We start from the raw sequence: 23,295 nt of genomic DNA on the forward strand, positions 1-23,295 counted from the left end.
ATCCATTAACATTTGCCCCTAGGAAAACTTATCAAATGTAGATCGCGCAAGAAAGCAATTGTTCCATGAACTGCATAATAGGTGACGCCGCCCAATTAAAGAATTAATGTCCATCACATTCATTGCATGAAAATCAGGATAGAAACAAAGCGAGTCAACGTTATTTAGAAAACGCATCAATTATAACTGTAAAAGTCTAATACGAGCAGCAATATGACGCAATTGTATCGCCAGCCTAAACACCGCATCAAATTCTCATTCATTGTAATTAGAGAAGTTGTTCGATCATTCCCATGGATTTACTCGAGCCCCAAATATTAAAGTTTTGCTTGTCTCTTTCCCGACTAGATAATAAAAACGCTTCATTAGCTCAAAATGATTTCTGTTTTCTATGCTCACCAGTGTAAGATGGGGTATCACCTAAAAGGTAGCTCCAAAGACCCTGTAAAGGTTATATATTCTTCATCAGCGTGGAATTCTGAGTTGATTAAGTCATGTCTGTCCGTCTGTGCGTCACACTTTCCCAGCAGAAATGAAGATATCGACTTCGAATTAGGTAGAAACATTGGAAGGTTGGTATTGAAAATGGGCCAGATTGATTAGAGCAGACAGCCGCAGTGCTGAGCATAAACTGACGTTCACCTTAGCGTCTCTAAGTGTTTGAATATATTTTGAATATTTGTCAATTACAATTTTTTTTTTTTTTTGTTGTTTGTAAAAACAACAAAAAGGGAACATACTTTTCATTTATATGTAATGCTAAGAAAGTCTCAAATATTATGACTTGAGTTTGCATGACAACTCTTCGACCTGCTAAGAAAGCAAATTCCAAACAATAGTAAATCCATATATACATATTCATGACGTTTCACCTGCTTCACATAGTTGGCGACTGTCGAAAAGATTAGGAAAAGGGTACCGGCCACGTGCTTGTAAAGTGCAGTGAGTTGAATCGTAACGTAAGTTAAGCGAACACAATCAAGAATTGTAAATATAAAGTCTATGTAAACGTTTAAAATCACAATTCGATGATGCGAAGTAAATCTTGAAAGGAGTTGAGTAGCAATGTAAAATCGCAAAGGGACAAATTTTACGTTACAATGTATTTGGAACGAAACTTCAGCTATCATGAAATTTTACACCTTATGACTTGGTTTCGATTTAACTCGAACGATAAACCTTGGCCTTGATATATATATATATATATATATACATATATATATGTTATTTCAAAGCCTCGTGTAAGACGGCTTCGATATAACATAAAACAATGTTTCGATACGGCAGTATATACATTGTCTTGATTTATACTAGGTGTACAAATAAACTGTTCCTCCGGCAATTGAGGTATAGATAACTTATTTCATTAATGTTTGAACAGTGTAAATTTCAGTTGTTGTTTACAAGCTGACGTCCAATGTTCAAAACGATGGACTGTGTTTTTACCTCAATTAATTTGGGAAAAAAATGCGAGTAAAGCTACATAAATTATTAAGTTGGCTTGAAGTTGGAATGAAGTAAGCAGTAAGCTATAAAACAGTTAGAAAGTAGCTTACGAGATTTTGGGACAAAATTGTAGTCTTGAAAACGATGAGAGTTCGTACAAGTTCGTCCCTCTCCAGGAAGTGATTTTCAATTTATGGTGGGAAACCCTGTCGCAACTCATGGTATTCCTCAGACTTGGCTCGTTTCGATTACCATTTCTTGAAGTTGAAGATGTGCGGGAATGGATCGATGCCTATTTCACCTCCAAAACATCAAGTTTTTAACGCGAGGGCATAATGGTTGCATATTTCGATTATTACAGCTGTGTAGCGAGTACATTTTAAATGCAGTTGAATTTCATGAAAAAACAGCAGGAATTCATTTGCACACCTCATCATCATATCTAAGTTTAAATTATGTCACGTCTGTAGCTGATTTAAAAAGGAAAATACGTTTTTGCGACAAATATAAATTGTACACTTCGATACAATATAATACATCGATTGATATACAATACTGGTGAGCAGTTGATCGGTTAACAATTCAAAATTTTGTTGAATTTACCTTTTTTTTTTTTTTTATTCCTTTTCAAATAAATAAAATTAGCACTTAATGCTATTGTGTTGCTCAGGGTGAGTGAAAATAATTTGTAAACAAATTTTAGAAAATTTTATCTAAAGTCAATAGAAACGCGAATTTGTTTACATACAAAAAAAAAAGAAACCTTAAAAGCAATTTTATTACACCCTACATCACTTGTGGTATAGGGTATATTTAGTTAGTGCGATCGTATGTAACACGCAGAAGGGATTCAGATAGACCCACCTTTTATTATACCGATCGATTCAGAATCATAATCGGAATTCATCTAAGTCGGTCTGTAAGTCCGTCCGTCCGTCCGTCCGTCCGATGTCTATCCATTTGTGTTCAAGCTAGAAGTTGTAAATTTTAAAATATTTTGGTGAAATTTGATACAATGACGTGTTTTCACCCAAGGACGAACGATATTGAAAACGATTCGGACCGGTCCACTTCTTCGACCACTCTCCTTATAACGCTCTATTCTGAAAAGTCGTTATATGGGAAAAAAAAATTTTCAAAATCACTTGGTAAGTAGTAGCATTCCGGCGGACCGGCTGGGCCAACTTCTCAACACCCTCTCATATAACGAAAACTAAAGTTCATACGACAATAACGTATAATTTTCAATCCTTAATGATGAAAATTGGATCATAATAGTAATTCTAAATCTAAAAAAATTAACGGCATCAAATTTGGACCATCTCGGCCTATTTTTGAAATCAGCCCTATGTAAGGATTAAAGTTGCCTTTTTGGGCCCGCTTCGCAATAAATGCGTACATGGAAAAGATGCCTTTATGTAGAAACAAGGTCTAATTTTTGTGTTCTATAATAAAAATAAGAATTGTATTAGGCAATGTGATGTGGTGTGGGGTGAGATGCGGCCTTACCCGGCTATAATGAATGTTCTTACTTGTTTTTTCGTTATTTTTTCTTATGTTTTTTTTTTTTTTTTTTATTTGACTGCACTTGAAATACAATGAAAGATAAAAATAAATCGCTTTTATTGCTAAAAATTGTTTTCATTCTTATATTTACTTGTTTTTCACACTCTCTGTCTCTTTCGCTTGATGCCTGCGTACTGTGAAAAAAGAAAAAAAAAAAGAAGCAAAGTAAAGCATTTATTTTAATAAAAATTATATCATTATTGAACGCATTTAAAAGCCGTTTATACGAAACAATTAAGGAAACTAGACAAAACGCCTACAAGGCTTGAAAAATAATACAAAAAAAAAAAGTCAATAAATAAATTCTATATCTATACATATATATATATATAAAAATACACAATTACCTCGAGTCTAAGATGCATTGTAACAAAAGCAGAGGTTCTTAAATTGAGCTCAAAATCTAAACATGTATACATATTAAATTATTGTTGATATATAATGGATTCAGACAAAGTAAATTAATTACGTCACATGATATGCAACTAGTTCAGAACGAATATTTAATGAATCTTGCGTTAGAATAAACTTTCAAAAGAAGTACTTACACTGCTCAATAATTACGTGGGTTATATAAGAAAAAATAGACTTACTCTCTTTTAATTATTTATTTAGTTTTTCTTTTTTGTTTGTTTTCATCAGCATAAGCTCCTTGGAAAGTGCGTGAATGGCCCTAATGCTACTTTTAGCTTTTCGACGAGCTCTTGTAAATATATAAAAAAATATGACTACATAAGTACAGTGGGCTTCACAATGATCGCATTATTTGATTCAAATCTTTCTCCTTAGAGAGAAAATTTTCCAACTTTACGAACAATTAACAGCCACTGTGGGCGGAATCGTGTCGCAACTATGTGGTTTACGCCAGCAGTTAAAACTTGGATGTGTATGAGCCACAGTTCGAACTTCGATTCATGCAATTTACCCATTGCAGCCATTGACTTGCACCCAATTGAATCGAGGTAACCATGTGAAAAACAGTTTTCTCTTTTCAAATTTTCATATAAAACGGTGAATACATTGGCTTTTAATATCTTGAGAATGTCAGTTGCTTTTTCTGTCTTCATTTACAGATTATTGAGAATAATTTTAAGACATTTTTTTTTTTTTATATTTGCTGCTATAAATATATCTTTTGCAAGCGAGCAAGGAGGTATTTAACGTCAATGGTATTCGTACAATATCGGAAAATTGTTGTTTTTCGACGGAAAAGATTCACAATAAGAACGATTAGGCACCCTTACGGTATTTCTTTCAATCAGAAGGCATTCATTGTTCCAATCAACAGTTTAAATTCGAATTTTTCCATTGCTTTGAAGATAGTACAAGTAGTGTGTGACTAGAGCCGCTATAAGTTGTAAACGAAAGATCGAAATGACATGAATTGTGAACAAGCGCCATTTGCGAGTTTGCATTTTCTAAAACTAATCTCGATTTTTTTTTTTTTTTTTGAGACGACATCTATGTATCAGCCTTCGGGGATTGTGTAAGAAGACTGTAATCGCCTTGCGAAAGGAAATTTCAATTATTTTCTTATTGAAACAGATTTGGGTAATGGGCAGATAGCGACTTTTTTTTTTTTTTTTTTTTTTTTTGAGACGACATTTATGTATCAGCCTTCGGGGATTGTGTAAGAAGACTGTAATCGCCTTGCGAAAGGAAATTTCAATTATTTTCTTAATGAAACAGATTTGGGTATTGGGCAGATAGCGACCCGGTTTCATTTTTTGATTTTAATTATCCTAAAAAAAAAAAGATTATCGTGATTATGGTTTAAAGAATAAAATGCAAAAAATTAAGTTGTTTTGCCATCTCAAGTTTCTATTAATATTTCGAAAAAGTTGAAGAATGGATCCAAGACGACTTTGTATCCGATATCTATCAGATTTATCATGGAAGTGCCAGTATAAACTGATGCAAAACTTCCAAGGGTCAACCAAATATCGCTTGAGATACTCGTTTTTCCCATTTCGAAGTTACAAGAAGCATCTGGTTTTGCCGATCGTGTTCAAAATATCATTCAATTTTGTACATTTCACGGCTTTTAAAGTGCTAGCACAGATTTCAGCTTCAATTTATTTTGCGAAAGAATGATAACATAATAAAGAAACTTGCATAGAATTAGTAGTTAGTTGTTTCAGATTTTTGAAGAGATTATCATCGCCATGCTAGTCAGCCTGGCATGTTGGGCCAAATGCGCCAAAACTGGCGCATTTCAGACTTAGTTCACTGCGAGAACTTGTCAAGTTTCTGTCAACTCCAGTTTTGTCCATTGCTGTTTCCATCAAATACTAAAATTCCATTAAATCTGATTAGTTGTGATCGATTTTGGAAAGAAAACAAAAAAAGCTGCAAAAAAAAAACACTAGTTTTAAATGTATATCAAATTTCTTATATATGAAACAGGTGCTTAATCATGAAGTATTCAGGTAAATTTGTGTGTATATGCTCTTAAAAAAAAACTGAAGAAAATAAAATGTGTGAAAATAACAAAGTATTATTTTTTGTTTATTGCTATGAAGAAAATAGGGAAAAAGACTTTCAACACACAATAACCGGGTTTTAGGTCGATTACATTGGTTTTAGAATCTCAAACATTAAAAACAAACAAAATGGAAAGAAAACCGAGCCTCTGCACAGAAATAATGCTAATGAACTCTGAACAAAAGCGTATAACAACAAACAAGTGAGAACACGAAAATGAAGTTAACAAAGTGATTTGAAGGCCCTACATTATCAGTATCTAAACTATATAAATAAATTATCTAACTAACTTTTGTTAGTTATACAATTATATGAACAAGTTGAAATAATTTTTATCGAATTTCCCGCATCTGAGGAAGGAGCTGAGAATTCGCACATCGTTCTCTTCTGAAGATGACCTTATAGGACTGCTAATTAAAGATTTCTTCCGTAGCAATGCAAATTAGAGTCCAACACATTAACTTCTTTTGAATTGCAAGGTGATTAGGCGAAATTAACAGCAACGATATAATCTCATATAGAGCCTTTGCCATGAAAATGATTACACTGATTTCAACTTGAAACACACAATAAATCATGCTTCGTTCATATAAAATATGTCAAAAGTAATCACAATGAAAATCCCAATTATAGTCAACTCATCTGAGAGTACATGACCATGGCTCTCTGTTAGGTAGCGAATTTGGCAGGATTGGAAATTAGTATGTGGCTAAATCTATATACTTTTATTTTTGTTTTCATTGCGTCCGTACAATTTTCTTTTCAATTAAGGTTATGTTTGTATGATATAGAATGCAACACGAGAATCATGTGAAATCATCTCATGAAATCATCATCACTGAAATTATCCTCAATGTAAACGTTGCATTAGTTCATTCTTTTCAAGTGAAATTACTGAACGAAATCACTGAAATTATCATCAATGTAAACGTTGTATTAGTTCGGTTTTTCAAGTGAAATCACCTAACGATGTCAATAAAATTATCATCGATGCGAGCGCCATATTAGTTGATTTTCAAATGAAATCACGTAACGAAATCACTGAAATTATCATCAATGTAAACGTTGTAATAGTTCGGTTTTTCAAGTGAAATCACGTAACGAAATCATTAAAACTATTCTGAAGACAAACGCTGTATTAGTTAACATGAATCGAAAATTATCTAGTAAATCTCTTAATTAATATACCTCCAGTTTGTAGTGAGAACGTCAACCTATTTACTTACATATGTTTGCTGTAAAACTAGGTGGTAGCTGCTTTAAGTATTTCACTTTTAAACATTATCAGAGCTAGCTGCAGTTTTTCCATCTTTTCGTTAATATATGCTTCTACGCGTATATATGTGTTATAAATAAAACGCGTTCAAGCATAAAATGCAAGCTAATATTTAATGTTTAATACATATGTATATGGGCGTGTGTAAGTGTATAAATATATATGTATACACATATGCTTGCATCCAAATGATAAGATTGGTGTCTATCTAAGTCTACTCAAGTGGATAATATCCAGACATGTTGTTAATGGCTGTTACTGGGCTGTTTGGTATGTGTTTAGAGAACATTATGAAAATTTATGTTATGTTGAGGGCTCGTTATACGCATCTGTTAAAGGAGTCAAAAAAGTAGTATAGAAAAAACTTGAAGAATAAATAAAGTAGAGAAAAGTTATCAGAAGCTCATAAATTAATCGAGTTGAAAGAGCAAAAATAAGCTGAAAAGAGAAAGTTAAGTGTTAAAGCAAAAAAAAAGGTAAATAAATAAACAAACAAACACTACGATCCTATCCAAATGATGGAGCAACTGCTTATAACATTAAAAAATGTGTTAAACCAAAAGATAATCGCATCGAATTACAATAATTTTATGGTAATAAGGCAGAGAAAGGATTTTTATTTTTATTTGTATTTTTTTTGGTTGTTCACGTCTTAATACGGTTTTTGTTCAATTTAAAACAGTGACCCCGGAAGAGTAAAAAGCATCTATGCTTTCCAGAAATGCATCTCTGTATGTTCGTTACGTCTTCTTCTCACCTTATACACAAGAGGAAATTATATAAAATAAAATCGTATAAATAGAGAAAGTGTTCTATCGAAATAGGTCTATTTTTCCCGTATTGGTGGAGATGATTTCTCCAAATTTGACTTTTAGTTGGGCATACCCTCTTCTATTTTGCTGTTTGGCCTTCGGCACCATTACTGATCAATGTGATGATTGAGCACCAGAATCAAATAACGTATTCTTTGCCAAGCTAGCTGCTTAGTCACAGAGTTTATTTCCAGGCCATGTGCACTCCTCTTGGTACGCGGTAACAACTTTAATAATTTAGAATAAACACATTTTCTATGTTTACGGGAGAAAATTATCTATTCGCAACTTTGCGTGTACCATTATCGGTACACGTCTAATGCTCTGTTGTAAATATTATCACATTGCATGGAATCATGACACAAATAATTAAGTTATAGAGTCTAATATCTAAAAACCATACACGGGGCAGCAAACGGGCTAAGCATTAAATTGCCGATCACGTAATCCACGAACTGAAAGGATTTTATAAATTTACTTGTCTAGGTGTTTGGCACTGATGAATAGAATATCAATGCATTGTTTCATCTGGATGTGAACAGTTTTGGGAGATTATGGTACAAGTGCCCGCAATGCAATTAAGATTATGATGTTTGCTGATTTCTCTTGCGCAGTCCGTTCAGACGCGCAGTTTGTCTATTCAGAACAAATTTTGCTTCGGTCTGATAGTTAAAAAAATGCCCCTCTAGCAAGAAAGAAAGAAACAGTTGTGCTTTATATCCAAATTCTTGGAAGAGTATTTATGTACTCATAGGTGAGAGTTGCACTGCAATCATTTACCTTACGCTTAACAAGACAGAAAGTATTCGCTAGATGTATTGTGCCTAGATAAGAGTAGGATAAGAGTAGGCTCTTTTATTGGATACAGTTGTAGTTAAAAGCCGATGTAATAGTAGTCCCGGTAAACTCTCATTCATGCATTTAAAAGTATAAATATTTTTTCAGAAAATTCCCATAAAATTAATTAATTTATTTATTTATTTATTTATTTATTTTTTTTTTTGAGCCAAATTAATGAGAAAATTCAATATAAATAGATAGCTGAACTGGTTCAACCGATCTTAGAGCATTTGAGTCAGTTATTGTTACAATGATTATATTGCGTTTAGCAGAGAAAAAGTCCAGCTACAGTATAAGTGTCAAACGTTTGTCATACCCATCATATAAACTTAATTATATATTTGTTCGCATATGATTAGCGTGCAGAGGAACCGCACTTTCGCGTCCGTTCAGTGATGAGTATATAAGCATATATATGTACATAGGTAGATAGATATGTATAGGGATAATAATGTTAACACTTGAATCATTAATAAATTTTAAAGCAATGACGATAACCGATTATGATCATCGTCATCGTCGTCATTATTATTATGCTAGTTATGCTATAGTCATGTACTCACTATACGCTTTTATCGTATAAAATTATTAGCGTTTTTGCCGCTGATGTTATAATTAAAATGATGAGTTTGGATTTTTCTGTTTTTTTCTGTTTTTTTTTTTTTTTTTTTTTTTTTGTGCTCATTCTATGAAACTGTGCTGTGCTGTTAAGCACTCAAGTGTTAATAATGTGTCTTGTATGATTATCACAACAAATTTAGCTTTTAAATGAAAAAATAAAGCAAAAAAAAAGACAAAAAAAAGAAACAGTAGCTGTATGGATATCATATACGATTACTTTACGAATTGTTGTTTACGAGAGATGAGAAAAGGGGTGAAATGATTTTTTTTTTTTTTGCTTAAAGTTAATTGAGCTTGATTGTTACCGTTAAACTTGTTTTCTCCGTTTCGATGAAAAAATAAATAAACAAATAAATAAAGGATTGAGAGGCAGGAAAAGGCACTCTGTGCTTATGTAGTTAGGAAGTGAGCTCGACTGGCGTGGATAATTGCTTAAAAAAAAAATTTAAAAAAAAAAAAGAATAGTAATAAATAAAGTAAGAAATCTAAAGCGACCCTTGATTACGTTGTTATCTGAAGTAAATTTTGTAAGCTATTGTTAGGTTAATAAGTCGATCGTTATCGTTCTTAAATCAAATTTCGATCTATCCATATCTAGCGATAGACGTAGAGAAAACAGCAAAATTTTTTCGTTCAATTTTATTTTAATTAATTTTTTTTTTATTATTTTGAAACTTTTAATTAATTATGTTAACTAAGAGAAATATGTTGAGACAGATCAGTTGACAATTGGCTTCAATTTCTAGTTAATTGCTTTGATTTACTTTATGAATTTATTTTCATTTATGCTTGTATAAGCTACCTAAGCCCTGTATTTGGCAAACGGAACAACAAGATGAACTTATTTCCAATCTATGAGTGATTGATAAACCATGCAAATAACTCACCTTAAATGATTAAAATAGAAAATTGACATTTGAATGAATATTAAATTGTAGATAATTTTTCTGTACAGTCATTACAGCAACTATTAGCTATTAGTGCTACCCACCGCTGTTGCCGCCAACATTGCAACTATTAAAGCAAATTAAAGTTATCAGTGATATTATAAGTGTTATCCCAGGAACTTGACGTAAATTAATTAAATTTTAATATGTTTCGTGAAATAAGCTGTCAAAGGCAGTTGAAAAAGACAAAGTGACGGATTTTCTTTTCTTTTTCTTGCTATATAAATGGAAGAGGGTCGCCTATGAGCGTAAAGTATATAATTGTTTGTAGATATTTGGCATACCTTCTGATCGCTTCTACAAATTGTTGCCTAATATTTAAAATTCAAATTGTCTGATCTGTTAGCGCGGATCCCTGCCAAGAGAAGATGAAATGGTATAAAAATATTTATTACTTAATATCTCAATGGCCCGATTGCGCTTTATACCACCCAGACCACTTGTAGTATGGACTATATTAAGTTTGCGCGCATGTATGCAGTACCGACAGAGACATGAGATAGACTCATCTTCTGTTAAGCTTGTCTGCCCGTCTGTCCACTTGATGTATAGGATATATTGAGTTGATGTGCATGCATGCAGCACCTAGAAGAATTTCCTTCTGGACGTGAATATGGCCCTCATCCTTCGGTGATGGGTATAAAAGCATATATGCATTCCGTACAGTGAGAAGAGCTCTTTAGCATTATAGAATTTAATTATTGTTATCACTTTTGTTATGAGATGTGCTGACGTTTGTAACATTTTTTGACATGTGTACCGACAATAGTATATCTGCCGACCTAAAATATGCGTATCCTCACATGTTTCATTAATCAAAAATTTTTAAATTTGTTTGCATGTACCGAAAATGGTACACTGGGCATGAAAATGACATCTATCGATAAGCATTTAGACTTACGGGCTTCTGATCGGGAGCCAAGTATTGAGATTCTGAACTTTTCCGAAATCTTTCAAAAATCCAAAGGCTTTTCTGGGAAATCCATTATATAAGTAAATTAAAAGCAAATTTTGAAAATTACAAAAAAAATTTAATAAAAAAAACAGAAACAAAAATTCAAAAAAATTCCGATACTTATCATTAGTCCATATGTGTATTATTGCATAAGTTCTGTAAAAAAAAAAAAAAAAAAAAAATTCAAAAACTCTATTCATGTCATATGACATCATTGCGCCTGAAAATGAAATCATAGCGAAGAATATTTTGCTCGTTTCCAAAAAGCGCAACAACTTGATTATTAACACCACAAATGTGCGTCATCATGGTCGTGGCTGTCGTCTTCATTTCGAGATGTTAATGAAACATGGCAACATCAAAGTACAGCCGTTAAATGTAGTGGAACTGGAAAAGAACTTTTAAGGGAAAACATTTTTTTCCTTTATTTATTTAACTTTATTTTTCTTCTCATTCTTTTACTTACACTGTTCTCAAGTTCAAAAACCTCCAGAAAATGACGGAATTTCACATTTTATATATTCAATTCGCTAGTAATGTAACCAGAAAAGATTTTTCCTTTTCAAGTTCATGCCACTATTATGAAAGATGCAGTTTTCCTTTTTTCTCTTGTATTACTTTCTTGTATACAAGAATGCAGAAAACGCTTAAAGGAAATGATGCTTGCTTTGAAGTGAATCTTGGACACCCATCATATTAATAATTGCAGATTGGAAATTGTTACTTCCGGCGTTGTCAGTTTCTCAATCGGAATTTATTTGACATCGAATCTTAAGGTTTCTTGAACAAATCTTAGATTCTTATCTGTACTGCGTTGTTTTTAATACCCATTAGCGCAGGGTGAGGGGTCAATTCGTTTAGTCGAAATGTTTGACACTCCCACAAAGTATGTTAATTCTTGATCCGTATCAAAAATGAAGATAACGCTTACAAATTGGATAAGGAATTTGAAAATGCCCCAAAGTTTTTAAGAAACGCACCTACAACACTGGCGCGCTCATATGACAAAAACTGTGAGCACTTTTGTTCTTCGCGTTTTTCGCTTGCTACTCATTAAGTACAATACATACACCATATGATATTCACTAAGTACAATACATACACCATATAACTTTCTACGTTTATTCTAAAAATGAAAAATGATCAACCCCGCCCATCCAATGTTATAGAGTACGAAAGTGGTGATGGTTATAAAAGATTCGGTCACGGCCGAATATAATTTTGCTGATACTTGTTTTGTTTTTTTTGTTTTTAGGTCCTTGTCTTTTACCGCCTTCTTACCCCTTTCCAATCCAGAGACCTTATAACAAGTTCCAGTCTAGTAATGTATTTTTCGCAAGCGTGAGAGTGAAAGGATTAAAGGAATATTTTTAAAATGGTTCGTACTATTGCGCTAATCAAAGCGTTAATATGCGGTCTCTGATATAAATGGATGTTACAACGGTGACGACACATCTAGTAAACTTGTCTTTTTCTATAATCTAATTAGTTGACATCTTATGTGTTCGTTAGGAAATCTTTATGTAATTTAATTGCAGTCGTGGAAAGGGAAAAACAGAAGAGAAAAAACAACTGTATACGTGCGTGTTAGACCGAAATGTTATAAAACTTAAGCATGTGTAAAATTATTCAAGTTTAAAAGGAATATAAACTAAATACAAGAAAAAACGAAACAAAAAAAAAAAAAAATGATATTTCGACCAGATTTTTTTGTAACCCAACCCCTAATTGTTGCATTTCCCAAAAATTATTTTTAGAAAAATTATGTTGAAAAATAAAACGATCAATAATTCCCGGGACTAAGTAACAAAAAATTCATCTTTATTCAAGGACATGATTTCCAACAAGAACGATGCAATGGATTCAACACTTGTCTACTATTTCAATGTCCTCTTTATAGAATCATTTTCGAGAACCTCAAAGTATTTCTCAGTGCCCCTAATAATCTCAATTAATTCCATATCTTTCTTCTCTCCAGAGTTTTCGAAGTGTGCAAATTCATAGCGATTGTTAGAGGCTAAATCTAACATAAGATGATGGGTGTGGCAATAATGCAGACCGACATTGTGATGTTGTCATCATTCCAACAGTCTCCACAGTACATCTTACAGGAGAGAATTCTTCATCTTTTCTTTTCTGCGCTTAGCAGGCAACATTTCGTCCATAATTTGACGGAGGTTGGCTCTCAAGCATGAAGAGTTTCAGAATTGTTCGCATAAACTCGATTCTTTGCGTAATCTACAAAAAAGGGTCCAGAGGAGCGAATCACTAAAACGTGAGAGAGAGGTGTTGTACGGCTTGTGGCACCGTCATATTGACGCCATATATCTTCAACATTCGTTATGTGCGGTGAGATCAAGCTAAATCCTATACGCAGGGTGTAAAGGATCTTCTTGGACACTTTCACTTCTCGACACTTTCACCAACACCATCGATATTTTCGGAAGTACGTCCGTTTCACTGATGGCTGGGTCTTAACAAATTTGTTATGGACCTGCTTTGATCAAATTCCTTCACAATTATGTCTATTGTACGCTCAGGTGTACCATTATGTCGACTCTAATCCGACCGTAACGTACCCACTATAGAATTAGCTTTTTTGTAGTAAATTTTTGGTATTTTAACACATTCAGCGGTTGTTAAGCGATCTATATAGTAAAATGGCGACCATATCACGTCCTGGATGCCAGGGTTGCCAAATTTGGACCACTAAATGGACGAGCCTATACTTTTTATATACATTTATAAACTTTTTCTTATAATATTTTCAAGGTTATATTTTACGTTTTCAATGCGTCTTCAAGCAAATTTTATGAATTAGGTCTCCTTAACCACCTTTGGGAGAGCAAATGACCTTAGAAGTAAAAGTAAAAAAAAAAAAAAAAATACTCAAACCTTAGTTTTTAAAGATTTTTTTTTGTTAAAAATGGGAAACGGTTTTGAAAAGGTTTAGCTTTTAACAATTGTTAAATGACTATCCACAAGCTTTTATAAACATTGAATAAATAAATAAATAAAAAATTATTTCAATATATAATAAATAATAATAATGAAAATGTAAACGAGAATGAAACGGTTGTGAAACGGGCACTCTTGAGATCTAAATCTGACATGATATACGGAATGAATTGGATCTGTTGTGAATACAAGTTTTGCTAACACACGATGTATTGCAAATCAATGTATTTGTGTTTTGTTTTTTTTTTTTTTTTTTTTTTTTTAACGCGCAAAAACATTTTTTAAATAATCTATTAAAAATATATATGTATATATTTTTTTTAGAATTCTCCTGTAAATGTAAATAAAAATTAATAGAACGTATAAATGGGAGAATGTTTTCTTTTTTCCAACTTACATCTTTACAATATAATGCCAATAGCAAATACTGCCAACAAATGATACCAAAAGAATAGTAATAATATAATAATAATAACAACAACAACAAATATTATCTACCTTGAAATCTTAAAACCAAAAATATACCACAATAATATAGTATAAGTAAATAGAAACGAAAAGCCCAATAATTCGTAATAAGCAATCGACCAAGCAGCGACGGCAAGACGGCAAGAATATGAACTGTGTAGCCATACCGCATACTGAGGATAAGCGAGCCGCAGCTTCAACGCCACCATTGCATATTCTGCACAGTGAAGTTACACTAACAACACCAATTATTGAAAATACCAGTAGTAATTGTGCCGGTAGTGGCGGTGGTGGCGGTGGCGGTAGCAACATTGGCAATCATAATAATAATAATAATAATAACAATAATGCTACCAATGCTGCCGCCATAGGCATCAATAAATCGCAATCATTACAACGCACCACCACTACACATTTATATTGTCGTTCTTTGGATAAAGATGTGGCCGCCTTGGCAGTGCCTCAAAGGCGTTCAACAACATCGCGCAGCTTTGCCTCTTGTTTGCGCGGTGAACGTGATGATGCTTATGTCGATTATCAAAAGCGTGCTTTACAATATGAAACGGCCAGACAACAACAGCAACAACAACGTCATCAACAGCAGCAGTTATTAGATGATAATCATCCCGTGCAAGTCTTACAAAGTAGCATTAATAGTGCGTGCAGTAATGTTGGTGAAACAACAATAACACCGAGGAGTAAGTTTTCGTTGTTTTCAATATTCTTGTTCAATTCAATTCTATGTTTCGTTAATTTTTTTTTTTTTTGGTTTCGTAATATATTGTCGTAATCAATTCCTATTTAAGTCGTCATCGTTCAGGCAAGCATTACGGCATGCTGTCAGTTTCAATTATCTTTATTCGGAGTTTATCCAACATGTAATGAATGGATTTATCTTTTTGTCTACATATTTACATGTGACAATTAATAACGAGAACGACAATTTGTACTAAAGTCTTAGGGCCGTTAAAGAAGAACAATTAATTTTCTGTATATCGAAATGAGTGCTCAGGGAAAGGAGCAAGAACTTGTGAATGCACATTAATTTGCGCGAAATTTTCGGTAAAGGAGGGAATGAGTCCTACACCCTACAGTCTTACACACAATGAATTTTGACCAAATGAAACTTGGCTATGAAATCTGGAAGGTTCTACTACTATATAAATGCGAAAATATTGAATTTTACATTCTTTAGCACCGAAGAACGCAGTCGGATTTTTCCGCTTTATTAGCTGGCCGGTCTAATCGCTAGACTATATGGTAGCATACAAATTGATCATTTGAAATATTGTCTATCGATTGTCGGTAACTTTTCCCATCTTCTCGGCAGCATAAGACTTTCAAACTGACTATATTTGTCGCTGACTCAAATCATTTTTTGAGCTAATCAGCGGAAACAATGTTTGACGAATACAACGGCTGTGATAGCCCAATCCAGTTCAGTGCTTTTTTTAACAGATTTGAAAACATCAACGGGCAACATTGTATCATGACGAAGGCCCAACATTCAATTAGCATGCCTTTGAGTTACTCGAATTGTTGTTTAACTAAATTCCTAACGAACTTTGAGTGGTATGGACCTTCAGCGAATAATGTCTGAAATTTACAACTGTTGAAGGGTCGAAAAGCCGACTCACATGGCTTTACATAAATTGACATATAATCAACTGTAGCTTTTCCCAAGAGTTTTCGTTAAATTGAATAAAATAGCTTGAATCGCTTGAATCTGGAAAATTATTGGTTTCACATTAAGCACTACTTACAGCTGGCAAAATTAAATCGAGAAATAGATTAAAATTGCCTGGAATTATTGGATAGAAAGGCTGTTGATTTCGAATAGGATAATTGTGGGCGAAATGTTCTTATAACGATGCGGCACTAGTTGTTGCACTTAAGACCATATAACGCAGACTCTGAGCAGACTCTCACTCTGACTATTTCTTGATTTCCGTATTACGGAATGCAATTTCGATGATAACTTCTTCGACTCTTCATTTTCTTAGAAAACCTGATCGAAAACTTCTCGAATTTTGAAACCAAAGAATTAGTTGCGGAAGATTTTTTCCGGCATACCATAGGCTAATAGAAAATTAAGTAAACGTTAAAAATTTCGTCGAAAATTATCAGTTAATTTAATTGTTTGCATTAAATAAGAATTAAAAAAAAAAAAAAAAAAAAAAAACACTTTCTATATATATATTTATTTAAACATATATACGACGTGTGTTTATTATCGTTCAGGCACCGTATGGTACGCTTCTATATAATTTTTAGAAATTTGAAAGTAATTTGAGCGAAACTAAATTGACGATCAACTATAAACACACACACACACACACACACATACATACAAGTGACATACATAGCATGGAGGGAAAAATAAACAATAGGAACGATAGACTGAAATCGAAGATATCAGCTGTTGATGTGAAGGATAGGAAAGCGAACGAAACACTTGAAAACAATTATAAAAGAGAAATAAAACATAATAAACTATTATTTAATGAATTTAATACTTGTGTGATGATATCTGTTGCACACCCCTGCAAATGTGTAAAACATGCACGTAGAGAATGTTGGCTTCTTGTGTTTCGCCTCTTAAGTAGTTTAATGCTATCTCTTTTCCTTTTTCTTTTTTTTAAATAGAATTTTCATTGAAAGTCACACGGTCTATTACATGTGTATATGTGCTTTGTATGTATTGTAACATATTTAATTTAATTAAAAATAGATTGCACATCGTTTTTAAATTCATCATCATCATCATCATCGAATGACGAGGATATACTAATTTTGTTATGCTCTTTGGAATAATTTCATGGGATACATACAAATATGTATTTGCATACAGCATTCTAATTGGAACACGATATCTAATTGGGGACAAGAAGCACTGTAGACGCGTGGTGATCATTCTAAATGGACAGCATTCATGTTAGCATTTGAACTAGGATTCAATTTTCAACTACGCTCGGGATGCCAAACAAAAGTCGCATTGTAGAGTTTATTTTTTTTGTTTTTTGTTCTTTTTTTTTTTTTTGAATTTAGAGTCAGATATTTGCTTCGTATTATTTTATTGAATCGAACATTCTTGCCTTCTATATCACAAGTTCACAAGCTTCTAAAGTCCACTCAGAGTTCGAACATTTAATTTCAGATGCCTAGAAACCTAGCACATATAAAGAATCACGTGAAGAGAAAGCGAACAGCTCGGAGCAATAGTAAGCCTATAGGTTGCAAAAATATTTATGTAGGATTTTCTGGTTAAAGTCTTTTGTGCTCCTAAATTTTCGGAGACGGGAATTTAAAAGACTTTCCAAAAAGCAGCGCCAGACCCTTTCAGAATTGTGACTGTGCACGAAGGACACGTAACGTGCTAAATATCGCAGTCAAGTCATTGCTTGATAAAGAGCTACATCAAGTGCAAGAAGACATCCCACTTACTTTATTAACTTCATCATGGTCGTCCTTTCACGGACAGCGTAAAGCACGTCTTTCTCCTTCCTAATTTGTATTCGTAGGCTTTTGAAAGGTAGCAAAAATGATAATGATATTTCCTATGATCAATTAATATCCTGATCAATAAGAACCGGGAGAAAAGCAAACATTCTTTTTAACAAAAATTTGACTTCATTCATCCATATAATCCCCTTCAAGAATAATACATTTTATCCTAATATTTATCTTTAAGAACTCGATGCCAAGATCCTCAAGATACACTTCAACAACCTTTGCAATGCGTTCACCATTTGATAGAAATCGCTATGAAGCTGACCCGAAAGGTATATTAAATTCGACTGCAATTGGACTTTAGTTCGTGCAATTTTGACATGTGACACGGCGCATTTGTTCTGCCATGCGTAAGCGCATTATTTGCAAAACATGGAAGAGCACCGTCTCGTCCTCCAAACTTTTATGCAAAGCAGTGAATACACTGTATTCTCATATCTTTAGGATGTCGTGTCGCTATCTCTAGCAACATCATTTTTCAATTATCAAAACTAAGCTCTTCTGCAAGGCGCCCAACCTTGTTCAACGCCATCGGTCTCTCCATACACAACAATAACAACGAAGCTTAGTTCCCATAGTACTTGTCAAATCAACCCTGACTTTCAAAGGTATTATTTTCCTATCGCGAAGAAATGGTTAACGTGATTTTTATTTTTCTATTTAACCTATTGGACCCCGTCCTTTTATATTTATTCTTAACCTTTGTGAATTTTTATAAAAATTCAATTATGAAACGCCAAGCTTTAACCCACTTTCCCCACATAAATCTGCTCTGACTTCACTAACAATACGAATAACCTAAGAAATTAAGGTAATTGAAAGTGTGTGGCTTATTGAAGTAAGTCAATTAATTAACGTAAGCTCATATACGCATTGAAATTTTCGCTTAACAGTCAGAATGGGTTATTCCACCACTTACTTACTGAAGAAACACATCGTTTCAGTCACAATTATCGAATTTGTTGCACAAAAAAATGAATAATCATGTTTCGGTAGCGTTGAAGATAATTGCAATGTCATGTTAATTTTCAATAATGATGCAGTTTTTCAGTTCGAAAATCATTCCCGGCATGTAATTTTTGTAGTACGTCAAGCCCCTCGAAGAAAAACAAGTGAGTTTTCTTCATTCGCGAAGCCATTTAACTGAAGAAGAAGTTGCATCCCGTACGTCCGAAAGGCGGCGCGAATAGCTTCGTTATTTTTAGTAAAAAATTTAAAAATTTTTATTCGCTATACAATTGTATATATTTCTTGTCGGACAATGCCGAACGTAAAAATCTCAATTTTGACGGGAAACTGAAGAAAAGCATTAAGGATACGATGTTTCTATATCCATCATCCGAGGTTAAGGGATATTGTCATTTCGTCAAATCGTCTGCCACATCGAGAAGGAAGCCGCAGAAACTCCGTAAAGTATATATATTATTTTATATATATTGTGGACCAAGGGCTTATGATCTGCCCGTTCGGCAAGTAGGTTCCGCACGTTCGTTTATTCCTATGGAGGTAAAGCACGTGTATTTCTTTTACATGTAAATATGTGTGGAGCGCTCGTCTCTACAACCTCCGATCCCGTTCAAGTAGCACTTAAGAGTAGCCCTAAAAAGTATAAAGTCAGTAGTTCGATAATTAGACAGACAGAGAGTTTTCTTACAGACATCATAGCTGTTACACAAAAGTGGCATTTCCGTCTGTCCGCCTGTCTGAGTAATGTCTGTGATAAACATTCCCGTGGCCGCAAAAGTGAAGCTATCGACTACTTATTGGTCACAAAGAGATTGATATTGAAATCGAGTCAAATCGGTCGAAAACCATGACCACAGTACGACCTAACCAGGGACCGCCTCTGCTTTTGTTCGTTATTTATAAACCACAACAGATGCAACGATAAAGAAGTGCGGATGGTCCTGCAGCAAAAATGGAGAAAATCGTCCACGCGTGCTCAATACAATAAAATGTTGAAATTTTCGTCTTCTATTAAAGCTTTTGCTGCACTCACACAGAAGCTTCGAAGACCATGTAAAGTCTACATATTGTTGATCAGTATCGAACGGTGATGAGTGTAAAAGATTATATCGTTTTTTGTTTATTTCTTTTTTTCGTAAATAAAAACAAACCCTATGGCACTCTTTATTAGATCTTTTATACGCGTATGCTGGAGTTCATATATATATATATATATATATATATATATGTATACATATATACATATATATATAGACTCGAAGTGACAAATCCAACAAAATGCCGTCTTTCGGTGATGATATGGATTTAATTGATTTTTATCTAACTACGTATAGTTGGATGGAAAAGTGCACAAAGTTCGCATCAAGATGACTTATTTCTGACTGTCCTTCCTTCCTCTTTTCGCTTATATGCTTGCATGTACGAACTTTTCTTTTGTATTTTTTATTTCATTTATTTACTTTTTTTCTCACTCGTCTGTGAATAAAATTTATTGTTTAAGTATAGTTTTTAAATTTATTTAAAAAACTTGTTCCCGTTACTCGTTCCCCTCGTCGATTAACGTATTATATATATATATATAGTATGCGTTTAAAACAGAAAAGTATGTCTGGGACAAGCTTTGAGGAGGAGAATTGAAACAATTGTTTTAGCAAACACGTACCTGCTTAGCTTTTATAATGTAATGTAACGTAATTGCGTGATGCCTGTTAATGGCATGGAGAGAACGGCCTCATATCCAGACTTTTCAAAGCTTATTTCTTACAAACAGAGTAATGCAATAAATAGGTAAATGAAATATATATATATATATATATATATATATATATATATATATATGCATTTTTTTCTCTCTAAATTGTTTGCCGAAATAACTAAAAGCGAAATTTTTGAATTTATTGAAAATGTTTTTATTTTAATTGAAAAAAAAAGAAGAAAAAGCAAAAATTTACTTCTTTTTATTTATTTTATAATTAGAAAAATTGTTTTCTTCCCATTAAAATAAATGAACGATGAAATTAGATGAGAAAAAACGCAGCCAATTATCCACACGATCACGTATGAAAATCGTGATAAACTTTGAGAAATATATATTAATCTCTCATCTATGAATTAGTCATAGTGTTCTAAGATTCGACTTGAATATGATAATAACTATAAAAAAAAAAAAAACACAACAAAAAAACAACCCTTCATGTTTTCAATGGCAAAAGTCATCGCTTGCTTTACCACTGTTTTCGGTATTCATTGCAACGAATCGGATATATATTTTTTTAGAGAAATGCTTTCGTTGCTCACGGTTAGTTCATAAATTTTTATATGCTTCTAAAAACTAAGCCCATAAGCCTTGTAAGTTTCAATGTCTTGCTCTTGCGGCTAATGAGCTATAAATGTTTTTCCATTTGAAGGTCACTGGGTATGTGTTTCTATTCAAACATCACTTACGCCGATCAAAAACGAATAGTTAGAATATATCAATGCCAATATCATTGATCGTTTAGACTTGTTATATAACATACAAGGTATCATATGTATCTCTCAATACAATTCAAAACTGTTTCAAGTATACTTGCTGCAAACCTTAATATAATCGAAATAATTGCCATCAGTTTTTATGGTCTTCTGCTGCCTCTTGTCGGGTAGCCTACGGATGCCCTCGCGCTAGAGAGTTCATATAAATATAAATGCATCGATCTCAAACCAGGCTAATCAAAACGGGCCACATCTAAAGAATAAGCCGCAAATAGGGGACGAGATGCTGGATCGAGTTGAAGATCTCTTTCTAGGTTGATTTTGCTTCAGATGGGCGGGCATGTCGTGAAGCAAAAGCACTTTTCGAAGCGCTTTTCTCATAAGTAATTTTTTTTTTTTTTTGGCTCAAGCTCGTGAATTAAACTTTCCTTAAAAGCTTCACCTATATAATACTATATATTATATTTATATTTATTTATTTGTATTTATTATAATTTGTAAATAGTTAAACTTTGTAGCATACAAACTCTAATGACTAAGCTATGTATCGCTAAAATTTCGGAAGAAATGAGCATGTCAGGTAACAATTCCCCATTCAAGGCAATTCAAATCTCAAGTGAAGTAGAGTTTTATTTCACCGTGAACGGTCAGCCTGTAAAGGCATAATATTTATCGAGTGGGCATACATCGGCTGGCCTGCAGCCCCCATCCCTCGGATGCGGACATCCCTTAGGTGATTGGTCGTATTAAAAACAACACATATGTACGTATATGTAAGACACATATATATACATATATCCGTATAGAGAACTTATTAGTGGATTTTTGATTTTCATTAACCTATGATTTCTTCTTGTGAAAGTGCTATTCTTAAGCTTTATGTAGTAGTATTACTTATCCTGTTGATTTGTAAATGACGAGCTATGAATAATCTCAGTCTTATGCTGAAAGAGTGCCATCCGTTCTTACGATGAATTGAAGATGTGGCTGAGAAAGAAATTAACCAGAATAAAATACCGGAAGTGTAACAAGAGCATTACGCAGTTAAGGGAAACCCTAATACATCGACAACAAACCATAACCTTCATAGAATTATCGCTTAGGGAACTGGGTGAGTGTTGTCGTTAGTGTGTCATGAACTGCTCCAATTTCAAAGAGCTACTGAGTGACACTGATGCCATCGACGTAAGCATTAAGCAGTAAAAATGACGTTCGGCGTTAAAAATTGACTTTTTACCTACGATCACGCCCGATCAAACCCGTATTGTAAAATTAGTCGAAAAGCGAAAGCAGTGCCAATACCATAACCATTGTATCCACAAGACGTTGTTTCTTCTGATTGTCGCCCATGTAGTTAATCAAGGATAATATTCTGAATTAAAGGTAATGATAAACATTCTGTTGAAATAAGGGCCAGATTGAGTCGTTATATGGAAAAGGGTCAAAAAAGTGGTCCGATCCGAAAGCCTTTTCAATACCGTTCGGCCTTGGGCGGAAAGATATCGGTGTGACAAATTGCGATCAATCGGACCAACAATACGGACAAACAGACAGACAAACTTTGATCAGAATCACTTTCTGAATTAATTAGTACAATAAAAGATGGATTTATCTCAAGTCCTTCTGCGTGTTCTATATATCGGCACAAAATTAATATACCCTTGTACGACAAGTGGTGTGTGGTATTAATATCGGTCATAACGTATTTTAACACCCGACACTATTCTAATCTGTTGTTTACTTTAATAGCCTTTCTATTTAGTATAAAATTTTCATTGCATTCGGATGCAGTGCTTTATCAAGCCGTAGATAGGACTTGATGAAATATTTGCTATGGGCAGAAACATCCACAATCAGCTTAACCTAATCTTATGGGTTAAGTCAGACAACCGTACTCTAAACTTTCTAATGCATACACGGAATTCCATTAAAACATTTTTCATACTATTTGATTACACTAAGCAGGAAGATTGA

The 23,295-nt window shown here is 33.5% G+C and overlaps 1 protein-coding gene across 5 annotated transcripts in view; it reads left to right on the top strand.

Annotated features, from left to right (window-relative positions):
• Nucleotides 1–23,295, top strand: part of LOC119638602 (ras GTPase-activating protein raskol) — a 210,676-nt gene that overhangs the window by 68,266 nt on the left and 119,115 nt on the right. The window contains exon 1 of one of the 5 annotated variants that reach the window (XM_038035479.1): nt 14,255–15,071. The exons of the other annotated variants lie outside the window; for them this stretch is intronic. Coding sequence (XP_037891407.1) covers nt 14,522–15,071 — 550 coding nt within the window. The 5' untranslated portion in view covers nt 14,255–14,521. Of the gene's footprint in view, nt 1–14,254; nt 15,072–23,295 lie in introns of those variants that run through there. 5 annotated transcript variants of the gene reach the window in all.

The sequence above is a fragment of the Glossina fuscipes genome, unplaced genomic scaffold (genome assembly GCF_014805625.2).
Source record: "Glossina fuscipes isolate IAEA_lab_2018 unplaced genomic scaffold, Yale_Gfus_2 0, whole genome shotgun sequence".
Taxonomy (NCBI): domain Eukaryota; kingdom Metazoa; phylum Arthropoda; class Insecta; order Diptera; family Glossinidae; genus Glossina; species Glossina fuscipes.